Source organism: Lactuca virosa, chromosome 4 (genome assembly GCF_052849685.1).
Source record: "Lactuca virosa cultivar CGN04683 chromosome 4, Lactuca_virosa_CGN04683_v6, whole genome shotgun sequence".
In the NCBI taxonomy this organism is placed as follows: Eukaryota; Viridiplantae; Streptophyta; class Magnoliopsida; order Asterales; family Asteraceae; genus Lactuca; species Lactuca virosa.
The window spans coordinates 137,491,622-137,508,530 of NC_136429.1; the positions used below are offsets into that span (position 1 = coordinate 137,491,622).

Here is a 16,909-nt window from a genome sequence, read left to right on the forward strand (position 1 = left end):
TTTCCTATTTTGTTTTTTTTGTTGTTTTGAATTCTTTTTAATTATTATTATTATTATTATTATTATTATAAATTTCGCACAAAATTTTAACATTCGGACGACATTATAAATTCAAACGGCTATATAAAATCGAGTTTTAAATATATTTTTTTTAATTACGGACAAAAAAGTCGTTCGCATTTTATAATGTCGTGCGAATTTATAATGTTTACCGAATTTTAAAATGTCATCCGAAATTTAAAATGTTGTCCGAATTTTTTTTGATTATTGAAATTTATAATAATAATAATAATAATAATAATATAAAATAAAAGGAAAAAAAATCAAAAACAAAAAGGAAAAAAAAGAAAAAGAAAAAAATAATGTTAAATCAAAAGTAAAAAGTTGATTTGATTGATGTTGGAGGGTAAAATTAGTTAAAGGGGGTACTTATAGCACAACCCGTAGTATATATGTTAAAAAGATAGTGGGTTGGTATGGTAGTAAGTATGAGTTTATTCTTATTTTTATTTTCTTGGTTTTTTTTTCAAATAAAAATAATATAAAAATAAAAAAGAAAAAAAGAATCATATTAGTTTCAAAAAATTTGGACCAAAACTCACAATAAAATTAATGTTTTGGACCGGTGGTGGTGCTAGTCCAAAACCAAATGGTAATTTTCAACCAACCACATAAGCCATTTTTGCAATTTTGTCTATAATATATAAACCTTTTTTTATTAAATGCTACTCAATGCAAACAAGCCCTACATGTGTTTTTTTTTTTCCTTACATAAAATCACCATGAGACAACCAAAAACATATCACATCAGACTCCATTTCAAAAAGTTGAACAAACCAGTTTGCAAAAGTACATATCATTGAAAATGAAATTCACACATAAATCGAGTAATAACAGCAGTTGAAACACAACGGAATAACCACGAAATATAAATTTTATGAATATCGATTCTTCTTTTCTTTATCCACATAACATATTGAAAGTAAACCCTTGAATTTTTTGAGGTCCTTTGTGTCCATCAGTAATATGCTTTCCGGGGGTTGCCCTACAAAATATTCATAGCAAGACTAGTGAAAAGACCATTTTGACAAAACAAAAAATTTACTTTCCTCCCCTCTCCCACCTAAAAAGGTGGAACAACCGGATATACTTTGTTTTTTACTATTATCCCAAGTTGTTACATTTCTTACCCAAAATAGATTTACCTAAAGTAAAGTAAAAAAGTAAAGTAAAGAAGAGAAGAGAAGAGTAGAGTACTTACGAGAGGATTTGGTCTATGGCGATAACCAAGCATCATACGTTTTTTGTACTGCTCATAGATATCATCATCAGGTGTGACTTCCCCTGGTTGAGAAGCGCCAACACCCAAATTGTCTTTCTTCACATTACCAGCCATGATTGGATCTGCTATGCCGCTTCTAGAACTCCCCAGCCCTTCACCTACAGTGAACTTACCAATTTTACATAAATACCCCTCCCTCCCCTTCTACCAAAAATTATTATTATTATTATTACCTTCTTTCCAGCCCATTTTGGACAAGAGTCTATGGCCGACATTATCAGCCTGAATTTTTGCTCTTTCAGCAGCCTCCTTGGCTGCTTTTTGTGCAGCAACATCGTTACAAGAGGCCATGAATTTATCAAGCTCTTCCTGTGGTATATAATCACCCATATGATGACCTCTTTTCCCACCACCTAAATAACAACCAACAACCATTTATATTAAGATATCAAATATAACAAAATTAAATAAAATCTACATATCATATTTAATTTAACCTTGTAGAGAAGCAGGAGGTGGCATCTCATCTTTAGAGTGTTTTGGTTGTCTCCTCTTTTCTTCTTGTGCTGCCTTCTTCATATAAAACTCCATCATTGCTATTGGATCTGAACCTGATGGGGCAGTAGATTCACCTACAGTATAAAAAAAAAATGCTTCATAACAACTTTTTAGAGTATATAAAACAACAAATTATGGATCTGAATTGTTTACCATAATTAACCCTTTCACTTGCTGATATGTGATCATTGTCAGTAGCCTCATATAAAGCTGAAGCAGGAATCTGATAATTTGGTGGTTGTTGATGTGATCTTTGAGAACTATTATTCACTGCATTACTCTTTCCAGCTCCTTCAATAATTGTTAGGCCAATAAAGAAAAGGTAAACAACATAGGCATAAATATATTTTCTTTACACATAAAAGCAACTTAGTAGCATTTTTTACCAATAAAAAAAGTTCATTGTACTTTAATTTATAGTTATGCACAAACCAGTCTGTGATGTTTGGGAATCCATGGAATAGGTCAGAGCTTTTTCCTCCTCAATAAGCCGATATTCATAATACTTGTAATCAGCACAGCTTTCATCAAAAAGAAACCTGAAAAGATATCAAAATCAAGTAAACTTTTGGATCTACTCTTTCGTGGCAATGGTGATCATAAAGTTTACATCACATCACATCAAAAAGAGATAGTATGATACAGATGTCAAAAGCTGATCCTATGCAAATTTTACACATTCCTCTTCAAGAAATATATATAAAAAATAATGAAATGTAAAAAACAAATTTATGAACATACTTGAAAGGGGTATCTCCGGGATTCTTTTGGCGTGTAATATGCTCAAACTGCCTTCCATTTTTGGCCACAAAACTTGCTAGTTTATCTGCAACCTTCTTTATTGTGGGATCACTTGGTGCTGCATGTCACTTAAATAACTGATTAAAACCAAGAGCATCAACATCTTACATCTCTTTCCACCAATGTTGACAGAGGTATTATGCATAAGCTGCATTCATCAGACCCCAGTAATTCAAGAATCTTTTGTCCTTTTCTCACCATTGCAAAGGTAGAACCTTTATTTATTATTATTATTTTTTATCAAATTAAAGAAGAGACACCACACCACAACCCCTTAACACCCCCACCAACATGGGGGATACAGATCACAATAGCAGATGATGATATTTTGGAAAAACAACAGAAACTACTCCTTAAGAAATACAAAGGGAAATAGGTAATCAAAAGTAAGAAACAATTACCAACATAAACTTGTTTTAATGATTGGTCAGAGACATAAGGCTGCTCCAACTTTTGCCTTTTTAATGGTAAATCACCTACTACTCCATTACCACCATTACTCTCATCATCTTCCTCATCTTCACTTAACTTGACAGCAGGTGCCACAAGTTTTGATTTCTGTTTAAGGCTAAATGCAAGTTTGCCAGATGAAGAGGACTTGTTATTACTAATCACAGGGTTAGGTTTTTGGGACCCTGATAAAGGTGGACCCTTTTCCTTCTCTTGTTGAAGTTGTTTGAACCTCTCCATAAATGAACCATCGTTCACGAATAGGCTAGAAGCTTTTCCTTTCTCCATTGGTAAGAGGCAAGGTTCTTTTGGCTGTTTATAGAAATCACTGCTTGACAAGTAAGCTTACAGACTATTCAAGAAATGTAATGTAACTGAATCATATCACAAAAAAAGAGCAAATGTGCTTGAGTAATGTTGAAAAGGCCGAGTTTTGTGTTAGTTGCTTAGTATACTGATCTCACAGCATAAGCACATATTGGGCTACATAGGTTATCATCGAAATTAAGGCTTGTGATAGTTTTAAATCTCAAAGGAGGGTGTAGATGTGCATCTTGAAAGTGCAGAATTACATAATCTTGTTGTAACAACTAGATGTGCTTGAAGTTGTAACATGTAAATTGTAATAATCACGTTTAATGCTATTGATTGTTTGGAAATTATGATTATTTAAAGGTTATAGTTTATGCTAGTATCAAAAAATCAAAATGGTTATTGGATCCCTACATAATCAACTATAGTTAAAGTTGCAATAACCAGATAATCACCCTCAAAATCTCAAAGGCACATCAACACTAACCCTAAGTCGAAGTGCATATAGATGTCAATCCATCATCAAAACCTCCACGCTACAAAGATATGTTGACTACAAGTCTACAACAATAACGTCAATCTGTAGATCAATTTTTCCATTTTATCTAACAAAGCCACAGTCATCCAAAGGTTGTTAAAAAGCTTCTAAAACTCTATTGATGTCAAATTATCCAACGATACACTATACGAAAATTTTGGCAAAGGGAAGACCGATACTTTTCTAGCCACAGCAATTAAAATAACAGAAGTCACATGTCCAATCAACATTAAGATTCAAGAACCAAAATTTAAAGTACTCGAAAATTGAAAGATAAAAAAGCATAGAAACCCTAACTCGTAACGGAGGAATTGAGTTGCAATAAGATCAGACATTCACGAACCAAAGATCATAGTTACAGATCAAAATCACATACCTGGTTGAGATAAAATATATTTATGCCCAATGAGCAGATCGGGGAATAGACCCGATTGTATTGTGTAATTGTAGCGTGTGCTTCAGGTTTGGGGAGGATTTGGCTAATCTTATATGGCTGTCTTCTGTTAATAATTTACATTTATTCCCTCTGATGTTTTTTATATTACAAAAAGAACCCTACCTTATTATGATTTTTCTACAATTCAAATAATTTTGTTTGATTATAAGCTTTTTGTAATATATATAAGGGCAAATTGTAGAAAAACTCCACCATTTATTCTGACATTATTTAGAAAAACTTTTATATTTTATTTATGCAAACCTTTATATTTTATTTATGCAGAAAAACTTTTATATTTTTATTAACCTATTTAGAGTTATCCCAATATTCATTTTTTTAAGAACTTAACGGTTGTTTTGTGTTATGTCGTTTATCTTTTTGTTTTTAGATTGACATGGAAAAAAGAACTAAGCGATGTCATTTATTTTTGTTTGAGTAAATAGTCGTTGAGTAAATGGTCTATTTCTCACGTTTTACCTTAGACAAGAGACAACGTCACTTATTTTGTTTTCATGTTAATCTAAAAACGAAAAAAGATAAATGTCATGTCACAAAAAAACCGGTAATTTCTAAAAAAAGCACGGATATTTAATTTATATGAAAGGTACTTGAAAATGTAATGGGTTTTCTACATATAAACAAAATGTAAAAGTTTTTCTGAATGTTAGTAGATAAAGGTTATGCTTTTCTGTGATTTATCTTATTTATAAATATAAAAATATTTTTTTTGTTTGATAAATTTATAATGCTTAACGTTTCACAAATACAAAAGCAACAAATTATGACAAGTAAATATTTATGCAAAGTTTATGATCTACTCAGTTAATAATATGTCTATTTAAAGGTTGAATGAAGTCTTGTCTTCGAATTCATTGTATTTTATGGACCACTTTGTTTTCATGGTCAATGTTCAACACCATGTCACATATTGTCCAAAATTATGCATTTTATTGATATTAAACGTTTTAGAATGATCTAAAATATTACGAGTATCAGTCATTATAAGATAAACAAAGATAGAGAATTTTTCATGATCTAAATTTTTTCTTGTATAACATTCTAGAAGGACAACGAATGTGCTATTGAAATCTTTGATGGGTGCAAAAAATAATAATAATAATTCATTTATTTTTCTCTCAAATTAAAACATGTCACATATTGTCCACAGTCAAATTAAGAGCAATTCGTTTATTTTGGAAAATCTATTAAATTATAACATTATATATATATATATATATATATATATATATATATATATATATATATATATATATATTCTCAAATTTGTCTCATTACACTATACTTTAGAAAATCTAATAACATTCATACTAATTCATGATTATACAACAAATCTAAAATTAAAGCCCTATAATATGAAAAACAAAAATAAGATGCATCATCGTTGTAATAAATAAATCAATGAAAAATACACTAATTTTTTATAAGATTCATTTTACTATTTAAAAATAATTAAGATAACAAATAAATAAAAGTATAGGTATACAACTTTACAACGAAACCTATTTGTTGGATCTATTGTATTTCATGTGGCTCTTAACAAGTTGACCGGCGGCGATTGCCGACATGAGAGACAATTCTCCGGCCAAAACAGACCCGGCGACCACCTTCGCCAACTGCCGTGCATTAGATCCAGGCGACACCTTGTTTGCACCCTTCACCCCAAGCAAATTCAAGCACGCCGATTGTGAAGCCAATTGCGTCCCGCCACCCACCGTCCCCACCTCAATCGACGGCATCGTCACTGAAACATGAAGATCTTTGCCACCATTCACGGCCTCCATCATGGTAATACAGTGTGAGCTTTCCACATTTTGGGCCGGATCTTGTCCGGTGGCTAAGTACACTGCCGACACGATATTACTTGCATGGGCATTGAACCCACCTAAAGCACCGGCCATGGCTGATCCAGTCAGGTTCTTTAGCATGTTTAGTTCCACCAACGAAGCTACATCAGTTTTCAACACCTTCTTCACCACCTCCTCTTTTATGATTGCTTCACATACCACTGATTTGCCTCGGCCTTCGATCCAGTTCACAGCAGCCGGTTTCTTGTCGGAGCAGTAGTTGCCGGAGATTCCGATGATGTCCATGTCCGGGAAATCGGCCTGGAGGTAATCCAAAACGTTTTGAACACCTTTTGAAACCATGTTCATCCCCATTGCATCTCCAGTGCTGCAAGTAAACCTCATGTATAGATTCTTTCCGGCCATCGCACATTGAATGGTTTGAAGCCTTCCAAATCTACTTGACTTGTTGAAAACAGAAGCTAGAGTCTGGAAATTGAGTGGTTCCTCCAAGAAAAACTTCAACTCTGCCGCTCTCTTGGCGGTGGCAAACCGGACAACCGGAGCTCTAGTCATGCCATCTTTAAGGAGGATACTGGTGGCACCACCGGAAGCGTTGATGGCTTTACAACCCCTATTGGTACTAGCCACAAGACAACCTTCTGTGGTCGCCATCGGCACCGAGAACTCCATTCCGTCGAGCAATAACGGCCCGGCGATACCCACCGGAATTTGAATATAACCCACCGGCATCTCGCAACACTGTCCTAATATCGATTCGTAGTTGAAACCATCTAATGGTAAACCTTCAAGAGACCTTCCTGTTATCCTCTCCAAAGCTTGTCGCCTGATGAACGCTGCACGTTTACAGTCCCCAAGCTTTGATTCGAGCGAGTAAGAGGGTGTTTTTCCGGTAACCACCGCTTGTATCACCTCCTCGTCTTCCGTCGTAGCCGTGAGGCACTCAACGGCAGTGGTGGACTTAGGGAGTGGAGTTAGAAAATCTGTATAGATAGCAAAATTTACATACTGATTACTTAACTTGTTTACGTATAAAAATTAAAAATTTATCCCGACAATGATGATGATTCATACCTTGATCGGAAATCTTGGTAACGCAGCCCGCGGAGTTGGTTGAATGGATGATCTCTTTGGCGTTTGTTTCTTCAAGTTCATCGTCTTCTTCTTCATCTGGAAACGGCATGGACTGGAGGAAGTTCATACCGAAGAAACCAAGAAAATAGACGAAGGAGGCGACAAAGCAGACGACAGCAGCCATCTCCGATAAGGTGAGATAGAGAGGGGTGGCGGTGTGGATCTTTTGGCGGAAGGTGACGAAGAGGTAACTGATAACGGAGAAGAAGAAAGCGAAGAAGATGGTGTTAAACAGAGGGAATGCATTAGATTTTGAGCAATCCACCACTTTCTTGTCGTTCGACTTGGGGAATTGGTCATCGGCAACGGCGAAGGATTTCATTTTAATTTCTAGTAGGTGGTGGCCGCCGGTGTGGTGGATTGATTAAAATGAGAGGCTTTTTCCGATGATAAGTAGATAACATATGGAGTGTTATTTATAGATGCAAATGTAATGCCGGCTTAGTAGAAAGATTCTACTTCCTCGAAGTTACATGGGGAGGAGGACTTTATTCCTCATTTTGTCTTTTAACTCTTTATAGAATACAATATATGTTCGTGCCCTAGTACACGCCAAGCATGCACACGAGAGCTATTAATTTTTAATAGGTAAATTGTAAACTTATTTTTAACTAGTTTGTATTAAAATTATCTTTTCAAATAGTTTAATACCTTTTTAAAGCAGCAAACTATCATAATGTCTACTTTAGCTTCTTACGATTTCTTTTACAACTTATTCTCTTAAATTTTCGGGGTCTCTCTCACACACACACATATATATATATATATATATATATATATATATATATATATATATATATATATATATATATATATATATATACTAGTGTAGCTGTGCGATGCGGCAGCGACGATTTGTTTCATTTCGGCTATTAGTTTCCAGCCGGAAATTAGTTCATTTTGGTGGACATCAGTTTTTTTTTTTTGTATATAAATTCCTTTTAGCAGATGTTGTCTTTTGCTTAAAAATAAAAATTATGCTACTATTTTTGTTAAAAGTAAGTTGTGTTTATTTAAAAACAAAAATGCCTTGTTGTTTAGTTTAAAAAATAAATGTATGTTGTTTTAGTTAAAAATAATAATATGTTGCTGTTTAGGTTTTACATTACTATAAAAGAATAAGCAAAATAATACGAAACATGTTCTTTGTTTCATCTTCAAAACGGAGTTAGCTTATTTTTAAAGATTTAGGTATAGTTTTGATTTCTAAAATATCTTAGATTTTACATTATTAACTTTTTTTTACTTTCCAAGTTCATATATTTGTAGTTGCAGCCACTTTGAGAAAATAGGATGAAGTCGAAGTTATTGTGATTCAAACATAGTTTAAAATCGGTTTACTTAATCAACTTCATCTTCAATAGCTATAATTTTTTTAATGATAACTTAAATTCAAGTCTATCGTACTAAGTTTTAAGGTTTATGGTGAATATATAAAATAATTTTATTAATAGTTTTAATCTGTTTGTTTTTTTGTAATCGGTTTTCTTTACATAGAAATATTATCCAGAACTGAACTGGATAACATTCGATAGACCTAGTTTTTAGTTTAATTCTTTTGTTTATTTGTCTTGGTAAATCTTTGTTTAATTCTAAAATTAAAATTAAAATAGATGCTTAAAAAAATATGTCGTGGCGAAAGTAGCAACTGAAGGAAAAAAAGTGGCATAAATGAGAAATCACAAACTTTCCTGTTCACCGTCTTTTTAAGGATTAATAGTATATATATAATAGTATAGTTTTTTTTTTTTAATTTGGATACAAAAGCTTGTATTTTATATTTTTTTACCACAAATCTACTTTCTTATTTATATTTATATTTTGGTCATAAAATTTATGTTTTTGTAGATTTGGCCTCTCCAACTTCAAACAGATAATAATTTAATTTTTTTATCGTAAGTTGTTGCTTAGTATCTTTAATGTTCGTATTTGAAATGAGATTGATAGTAATTCTGGTACATTTATAAATAAGAATAACAATATAATATTTAATTTTGTATCAATAATCGTTTAAATAAAAACAAAAATTATATCCTGAAACAATGATGGTATTAGTTGTAAAACCAAAGGACATCGGTTCATTTTGTATTGAAAATATAAATCCCAGTTATCGAGAAATAGTTGGTATTGAACATAATTATCAAAAACGAAAAACTGGGTGCTAGTCTGCTAGACATGGCATAGGGATCCATGCGTGCAACCCCAACCAAACAAAATAAATGCATTTCATATATTTAGAACATCTGTTAAAAAATATATAAATTAAATTTAAATATATATCCATTTCCATTGATATATAACTATATATTTGACAATATGCCAATTACAAAATCGTTATAAATAAACAAAACCATGTTTTTACTTTTTTTTCGTGTATAACTTTTCTTTTTAATTACTAAAATACCGTCGAGTTTTTATAACCTCAATCATATTTGTTCCTAATATACATTCACGGGGTTTTAGTATTTTATATTATATACTTTTATACTTTTGTTATAAGTTACAAATTTAAATACTTGATATAATAATAGATAGCAAAATTTACCTTTTATGTAATTAACATTTAATTTATGTTTGCTTATATATGTATCGTTACAAACATAAAATCATGATGTATTTTTTTATTAAGTCTGATATTGCCAAAATCTACATACAAAATAAATGCTCCTAAAAATCGTGCTTTAAATTATAACAATAAAAAATTAATACCAATAAAAGAAATCATCTACAAATATCAAATATATTAAAAATACAAAAAAGGATAAAAGGAATAAAGGGGAATACAAAAAATAATAACAATAAAAGAAATCATCTGAAAATCCAACACTTCTTACTGCTCTTGTTTACTTTTGTTTTTCATAGATCTAAAAGGAATAAAGGTGAATACAAAAAAAATATGAACTTTACATCTAAATCAAATATTTAAAGAGCTGAAATTCTTGATCTTCTCGTCGGCATCTGTTCTGCAATGATATACAATGATATTGTAAAAAAACACAAAAAATAGAAGAAATTTAGCATAAACTTCCTGTAACCCCATACCAAAAACAAAGCATTTGATCATTCCAGATCAAACAATTACATTCATATTTACAATCGCTTATCTAACTATTTAAACTGGCATATTATATATCTGATAAATAAAACAACATCAAAATACTTCAGATCATGTAGCAAAACTTTATAATAATTGTCGATGGGGTTTTCTCTTCTAAAGAAAAATCCATACAAATCTAGGTTAAGAAAACATAAGAAAATCGAAAACATAAGAAAATAAAAGTAAGTTAAGAACATATTATAAGAAAATCTAACAGAGGAAGCGTTATGTACAGCGTTGGTGGTGCAATGGCGATGATCGATAGGGGTAGTGGATGTTTCACGTGTTGTTGTTGTGTGATTGTAACGTAAAGTGGTACGGATGAAGTCGCCCATGAGGTAAAATCGGCGGGGTTGGGTAGATCGTCCGAATGAAGGTCTCAGTTGTGGCCAACAATGGCAGCATCTAGAATTGTTGTGGAGAGGGATGGCGGTTGGTATAGGGTTTTTAGATGCATAAAATGTTTGGAGAGATTTATTAGGTTTATGTTTTGAAATGAGTGTCTAATTTATACGTCTCAATTTTTCAAAAGCTTATTTTTCATTGGTCAATTTCATTTCACATGGATTACCAAATATTAAATCTGGCCATTCAAATTTGATCTAATGGATGAATCTCACCTCCTTGTTTTTAAGACTTTGGTCTTAAAATTTAAGGAGCCCCACATTATAAATGTATTATAAAGTAGTATATATATATATATATATATATATATATATATATATATTATGAGTTTTAATAAGTATGATTCAGAGTCAAGACCAGTGATTGGTTGGATTAATGTAAGACGCGCAGATAAGGACATAAGTCGCGGTGTTAGATCACAATCATCATCGGGATGACTCCCCTTGTTCATCATTATTAAAACAAGTAATTTTTCTTATAAAATCTTAAAACAAAATAAATCAAATATGAGTATGCTTTCATGCATATTACCCAAAAAATATATTCATGGTAAAACTGTTAATGAAGAACCAGACTATGATAATAATCAAATAAATTCTATCAAAAAACTATTGATGACATAGAACAAAGTTTAAATGATTGGACAATACCAAAAACAAATATAAATACAATATATAAAATAGGAACTTTTGAATATTTTCAAAGTTACTTAATCAAAATAACCGAACAAACTGTGTCTACTGGTCAAAACTAACAAAATTTAAATCTATTATCACTTAAATCTATTTTAGAACTTAGAAAAAAATATAAATTTCTTCATATCGATTTAGTACAAATTGCTATTAAATCTTTATTTAGAAATGGTATTAATGCTCATGTTCTCCTAATTTTAAGTGATAAAAGACATAAAGATTTTCAAAATTTTATTTTAGCTATGACAGAAACAAATATTACTAACGGACCTATTTATTTTAACTGTTATCCAAATTTTTGTGTAAGATTATTCGATAAAAATATATTAGATACTTTAGTTTTAACAGTAGAAACAAAAAATTTAGAATTTAAAGATAATATCAAGCATTTATTAATAATCTATCGTGTTTGTTGTAAAACCATGACAACCGTTAGAATCAAGAACCTGTCTATGAAGTCTAAGAAATGAAACAATTATTTTTGAAGCAAATACTAACTATACTAAGGTTCATATGCCTAAAAGACTTAAATAGTCGGAAATTACCCAATCATATAATTGGAATTTACAAAACGTTATTAAACCAAAAGCTTTAGATTCTTCAAAATGAATTTCTAATATTATTGAACATAATGATGGATCAATTGATATAAATTTTTCTTCTATAAATTTTTTATCATCACGATTTTCAACAAGTTCGATTCCAGAAGTTGGCGCCTCAAAACCTTCATTTTCAAAATCAAGATCTTTAAAACTAAAGGTTGTTGATTATACTAATTCCATTCCTAAACTACTTTATCAAGATGAACAAAACAATAAAACTAGTTTACCTAGTCCCATTAAATCTGATTTTATAGATGAAATTCTAAATTTTAAACAACAAATATGAGTAATAAAACTCAAATATATTGCAATTCCGATAACAATTATAATGCTAATTTACTTAAAAAAATTTGGCGAGACTTAAGAACTTCAATAAAACACTTAAAAGAAAAACAATTAGAAATACAAGAATTAATATCTAAAGGTCAAAATTGTACTGCAATTCAATTAGTTAAAATAAAAGATTAAAAATTGAGATTGGTCATTTTAAAAAAGTCATAAAATGTATCAATTATTCAATTAACCACATTACCGACAGTTTATTAATTTGTTAAATGAGTTCTAAAATACAGATTAATTGTTCTAAAAATAATCGGCTTTGGATTAACATAATAAAATGACGTTGGAAAATAAACTATAATATGTGTAAAAATATTCAACATTCACTACAAATAAAATGACATTTACTGGCTTACATTTTTATGGCATAATACGTTTGTGCCACTATATGACGTTTTTAGTGACATCTTATATGTCACTATAAAAATTAATAAATTTAATGACACTTAGTATTTTATGCCACTAATACTCATTTTTAATATGCCACTAATACTCATTTTTAATTGTGGCATAATGATATAAATGCCACTAAATTATTTTGATTTTGACTCATACAAATTATTATATGCCACTAAATATTTTCTTCTGAATTAACAAGTTACCATTTATATGCCACTATAAATTTTATCGGATTAATTTTCGTTCCCCCTCATTTCCGTATTTACATTCCTAAAATTTTAAAGAGGGGAAAAGGTCAAAAACATGTTCCCTCACTGGAAAATTTTGAAGATAGAAAATTTTTTAAATAGGGAAATCGACAATCTCTCGTCTCTCGTCCGCCCTACCCCCTCGTCGGCCATGCTCCTCGTCGGCGCTGCAGACGCTCATGTCTTCCCTGAAGTCAAGGTACAAATCCATAATTTCGATTTTAAGAATTACGATTATAAAAAACTAATTTTGCTTGTAGTAGGGTTTCTTGTATTTTCGATCAATTTTGTTTGTAGGAGTTTTTTTGTATTTTCGGTCAATTTTGCTTACATCTCACTTGGCATTTGATTATCTATTTGTTTGTTAGCTTTCAATTAACCAAAATTGTTGATACTATACAAATTAACATGCCGATTAAGTTTAGGAGTTTGACATGAATACTAGAATTCTTTCGCTCTTGTTAATATTATTTTAAGAAAATGGAATCTAAACCTAAATTTTATTATCAAAATGAATATGAAATCAAAATAAGTCAACAAGAGGCACATAGATTAACCTGTTAGTCTGTTCCCTAAATTTTGTTATCAAAATTACCTCATTTTTATTATCAAAAGGAGAACTGACTAAAAATTAGGTAAACAATTATAAAGCACAGACACAGATTAACCAGTTAAGTAAATTTATTATGAATGACACTTCTAAGAACTGATCAAGGAAACTAAGGACTTTTTTAGAGTATACATAACTAAACTCAAAATCAATACTTTACACACTTAACAAACAAAAATGATACATAAACTTTAGTAAACCAACTGTAACATCGACGAGTTGGGTCAACATGGATTGGTGACCTTGACCGTTGACTTTGCCTTAGACCAAGGCTTGACCAAGTTTGACTTCTTAGGGTATTTTGGTAATTTGGGATTCTAATGGAACCAGTCATATGGTGGTTACAGGCAGTTGAGTTTGGAGCCGAGAGTTTGGGGTTGATCTTCTTGATTCAGCACTACTTGTAAGGTGAGTTCTTCTCACTATATCAACAGGATCGAAGGCACCAATGTCGGCCCTTTTATTTGGATTGTTATCCTGGTTATTGCATGATGATATGCTTAGTGACCTGTAAGGTCGGTATCCTAGTATATAGGATGATGATATGCTTAGTGACCTGTAAGGTTGGTATCCTGGTAAATAGGATGATGTTATGTTAGTGACCTGTAAGGTCGGTATCCTGGTATATAGGATGATGTTATGATTAGTGATCTGTTAGATCATTCTGACTGTTTGTACATGCTAGCTAGCGTTTATATATATATATATATATATATATATATATATATATATATATATATATATATATATATATATCCGGGCCGCCCTGAGTATGTTGGCCTAGAGCACAAAGCAGGACCGCCTCAACCCACCCCAAAACATACAATCAATATATATATATATATATATATATATATATATATATATATATATATATATATATATATATATTGATTGTATGTTTTGGGGTGGGTTGAGGCGGTCCTGCTTTGTGCTCTAGGCCAACATACTCAGGGCGGCCCGGATAGACTGAAGGCCCGATGGGACGTACCAGTCAGGCCGAAGGCCCGGAGAACGGTCCAGACAGGCTGAAGGTCCGGTAGGGCGGACCAGACATGCTGAAGGTTCTGAGAGTGGGCCAGACAGACTGAGGACCCGGTGAGGGCGGTCCAGTCACACTGTAGACTCTATATGCATGTTGTTTGTTACAATATGGTTATGGTTGTATGACATTGGTATATTGGGGGAACTCACTAAGCTTCGGGCTTACAATTTTGGATTTTGTTTCAGGTACTTCGGATGATCGTGGGAAGGCGAAGGCTTTATCGTGCACCTCCTCGCATTTTATGATTTTGATTTCTAGGATACTCTGATATGAAACTATTTTGAAAACATTTAGTAATAAATAATGGTTTTTGGATGCTTGAAAAAGTTTTAAATTTTCATGATTTTTATGGTTGTCACACCAACCTAACATTATAATTTAGAATAAGAAGTATAACACCAAGAACAAAAGATCTAAAATGAAGCCATAACAAACTTAATCATCATACTTATGAAAAAATAGTTTTTTTTTTTTTTACTTTTGTTAAATAGACAAACTGTAGTTTCTTTTAAAAGAGAACAACAAAGATTTTTGAAGAAAGATCAAATGACATTCTTCTTGACAAAGCATTCTTTAGTAAGGACCCAATATGCTCTTTCTCTTTTGCTAACTGAGTAACTGTTCAACTCTTTCTGTTATAAATGACATTTTTTAATTTGTTTTATAAACTTGATGAGGCTGATATGGAGAGAGTATTCTTGAAGTGTCTTGATAACTACATCAATTGGTGGTTATTGTGCACTTACCTAAACGTCCCAATAATATGGAGCGAGTATGACATTTCTACCCCTACATCTTTTTAGGGTTAGCTAGAGCACAAACCCCTTAGCTTTTTTTTCTTTTGCTTTTGCAGTTCAAGTACCAATAAAGAAAAATATATATTATTTTTATCTCTTTATACTTTTTGATATGGGTGAAGCTACCAATGTTCGATTCTCTATGGAATTTGTATGCTATATATTTCACCCTGTAAGATATTTTCTTTGACATATAGGTGTATACAAAGCCATTCATATGTTCTAGAAGGTTAAACTCAAAGTTTAATAAACAGATTGGAGACTAATTGTGTGGCTTAATGAGCAAGCAACTTGTAAAGCCAACCACTAGTAGTATTATTGAAAATGGTGTTTCATTTCTTAAACAAGTCATATGTCTTATTTATGATGTTATTGATTCAGTATGTCTTGTACATGTATTTCAAACTTTGCCACTTTCACCATTTCAAGAATTTTTTTTATGTGAAAAGTCTTGATTTTTTTTTCAGGAAGCTGATAACAATGAAATGGGAAGGTGTAACAACCTGTTACTTTTCAAGTCAAATCCGATAAATAAAATTTCGAGTTTTATTTATTTCGTTAAGTCTGTGAGGGTTAGAAAATAATTTAAATTATATAAATAATGTTTATATAAGTTTTCGGAATCAAAAACACTCGATAATCAACATCTTTTCCATCGAAACCGAAAACCCTCGCACCAGAACCCTTTTCGGCCGAAAACCTTAGGACCGAAAACTGATTTCGGCCGAAATCTCTTTTCCGGCCGAAAATCCAACCGTATATAAGTTTTTCCTTCGAAAACTTAATCATTTCTCATCGTTTACACTCGAAAACACTCTCATTTTGCTCCCTAGGATCATCCAAGAACATTCTTACCTTCAAGTGAAAACCTTCAAATCTTCATATCTTCATCAAGAACACCAAGAACACCAAGAACATCCTTCAAACCTTCAAGTGACCGAAAACACCCACGACCGAGAACCGTTTTCGGCCGAGAACCCCTTGGAATCGAAAACTCTCTTCAACACTTATACAATTCTCGGTAATTATTCCTAACACAGAAAAATGTTTTCTAACACTTTAAGTAATGGTTTCGCTAATTTAAATATGATTATGTGTTTAACTATTATTAGGATATCGTTAATTCCGCACACCTCAATCCGGGAATCATCTCTACAGCACCGTTATCATTACACAAACACATACCAGAGGTGAGTTCATACCCCTACCTTTTCAATGTTTTTAATGTTTTTAGGGGGAGAATACAAGTAAAACACAAGGACTTTGTGTTTATACAAACCTTTTTAACAGTTTTAAAACCTTTGCAATCAATTCAAACCGAGTATTCGCTACATT

The 16,909-nt window shown here is 31.7% G+C and overlaps 2 protein-coding genes and 1 long non-coding RNA gene across 5 annotated transcripts; 1 reads left to right on the forward strand and 2 right to left on the reverse strand.

Annotated features, from left to right (window-relative positions):
- Positions 1 to 840: 840 nt before the first annotated feature.
- On the reverse strand, positions 841 to 4,431 carry LOC145107449 (SWAP (Suppressor-of-White-APricot)/surp domain-containing protein / D111/G-patch domain-containing protein). 2 transcript variants are annotated; one of them, XM_079044348.1, is made up of 9 exons: positions 4,318 to 4,431; positions 3,043 to 3,403; positions 2,582 to 2,699; positions 2,273 to 2,379; positions 1,994 to 2,131; positions 1,780 to 1,914; positions 1,516 to 1,695; positions 1,262 to 1,440; positions 841 to 1,045 (listed from the first exon to the last, which is right to left on the reverse strand). In XM_079044348.1, exons 2-9 carry the CDS (start codon positions 3,377 to 3,379, stop codon positions 1,019 to 1,021), a joined length of 1,221 nt encoding a protein of 406 aa, XP_078900474.1. In that variant the 5' UTR covers positions 3,380 to 3,403; positions 4,318 to 4,431; the 3' UTR covers positions 841 to 1,018. The 2 variants fall into 2 exon arrangements, with proteins under 2 accessions (XP_078900474.1, XP_078900473.1); XM_079044347.1 differs by having other exon boundaries at positions 3,043 to 3,419; positions 4,318 to 4,430.
- Positions 4,432 to 5,850: 1,419 nt separating this feature from the next.
- On the reverse strand, positions 5,851 to 7,759 carry LOC145107448 (3-hydroxy-3-methylglutaryl-coenzyme A reductase-like). 2 transcript variants are annotated; one of them, XM_079044346.1, is made up of 3 exons: positions 7,426 to 7,759; positions 7,281 to 7,359; positions 5,851 to 7,189 (listed from the first exon to the last, which is right to left on the reverse strand). In XM_079044346.1, exons 1-3 carry the CDS (start codon positions 7,660 to 7,662, stop codon positions 5,901 to 5,903), a joined length of 1,605 nt encoding a protein of 534 aa, XP_078900472.1. In that variant the 5' UTR covers positions 7,663 to 7,759; the 3' UTR covers positions 5,851 to 5,900. The 2 variants fall into 2 exon arrangements, with proteins under 2 accessions (XP_078900472.1, XP_078900471.1); XM_079044345.1 differs by having other exon boundaries at positions 7,281 to 7,758.
- A 5,448-nt stretch (positions 7,760 to 13,207) lies between these two features.
- Positions 13,208 to 15,035, forward strand: LOC145107466 (uncharacterized). The gene is made up of 3 exons (XR_013707875.1): positions 13,208 to 13,321; positions 14,080 to 14,140; positions 14,963 to 15,035. It is a non-coding gene; the product is annotated as an uncharacterized LOC145107466 (long non-coding RNA).
- The last annotated feature ends 1,874 nt before the right edge of the window (positions 15,036 to 16,909 follow it).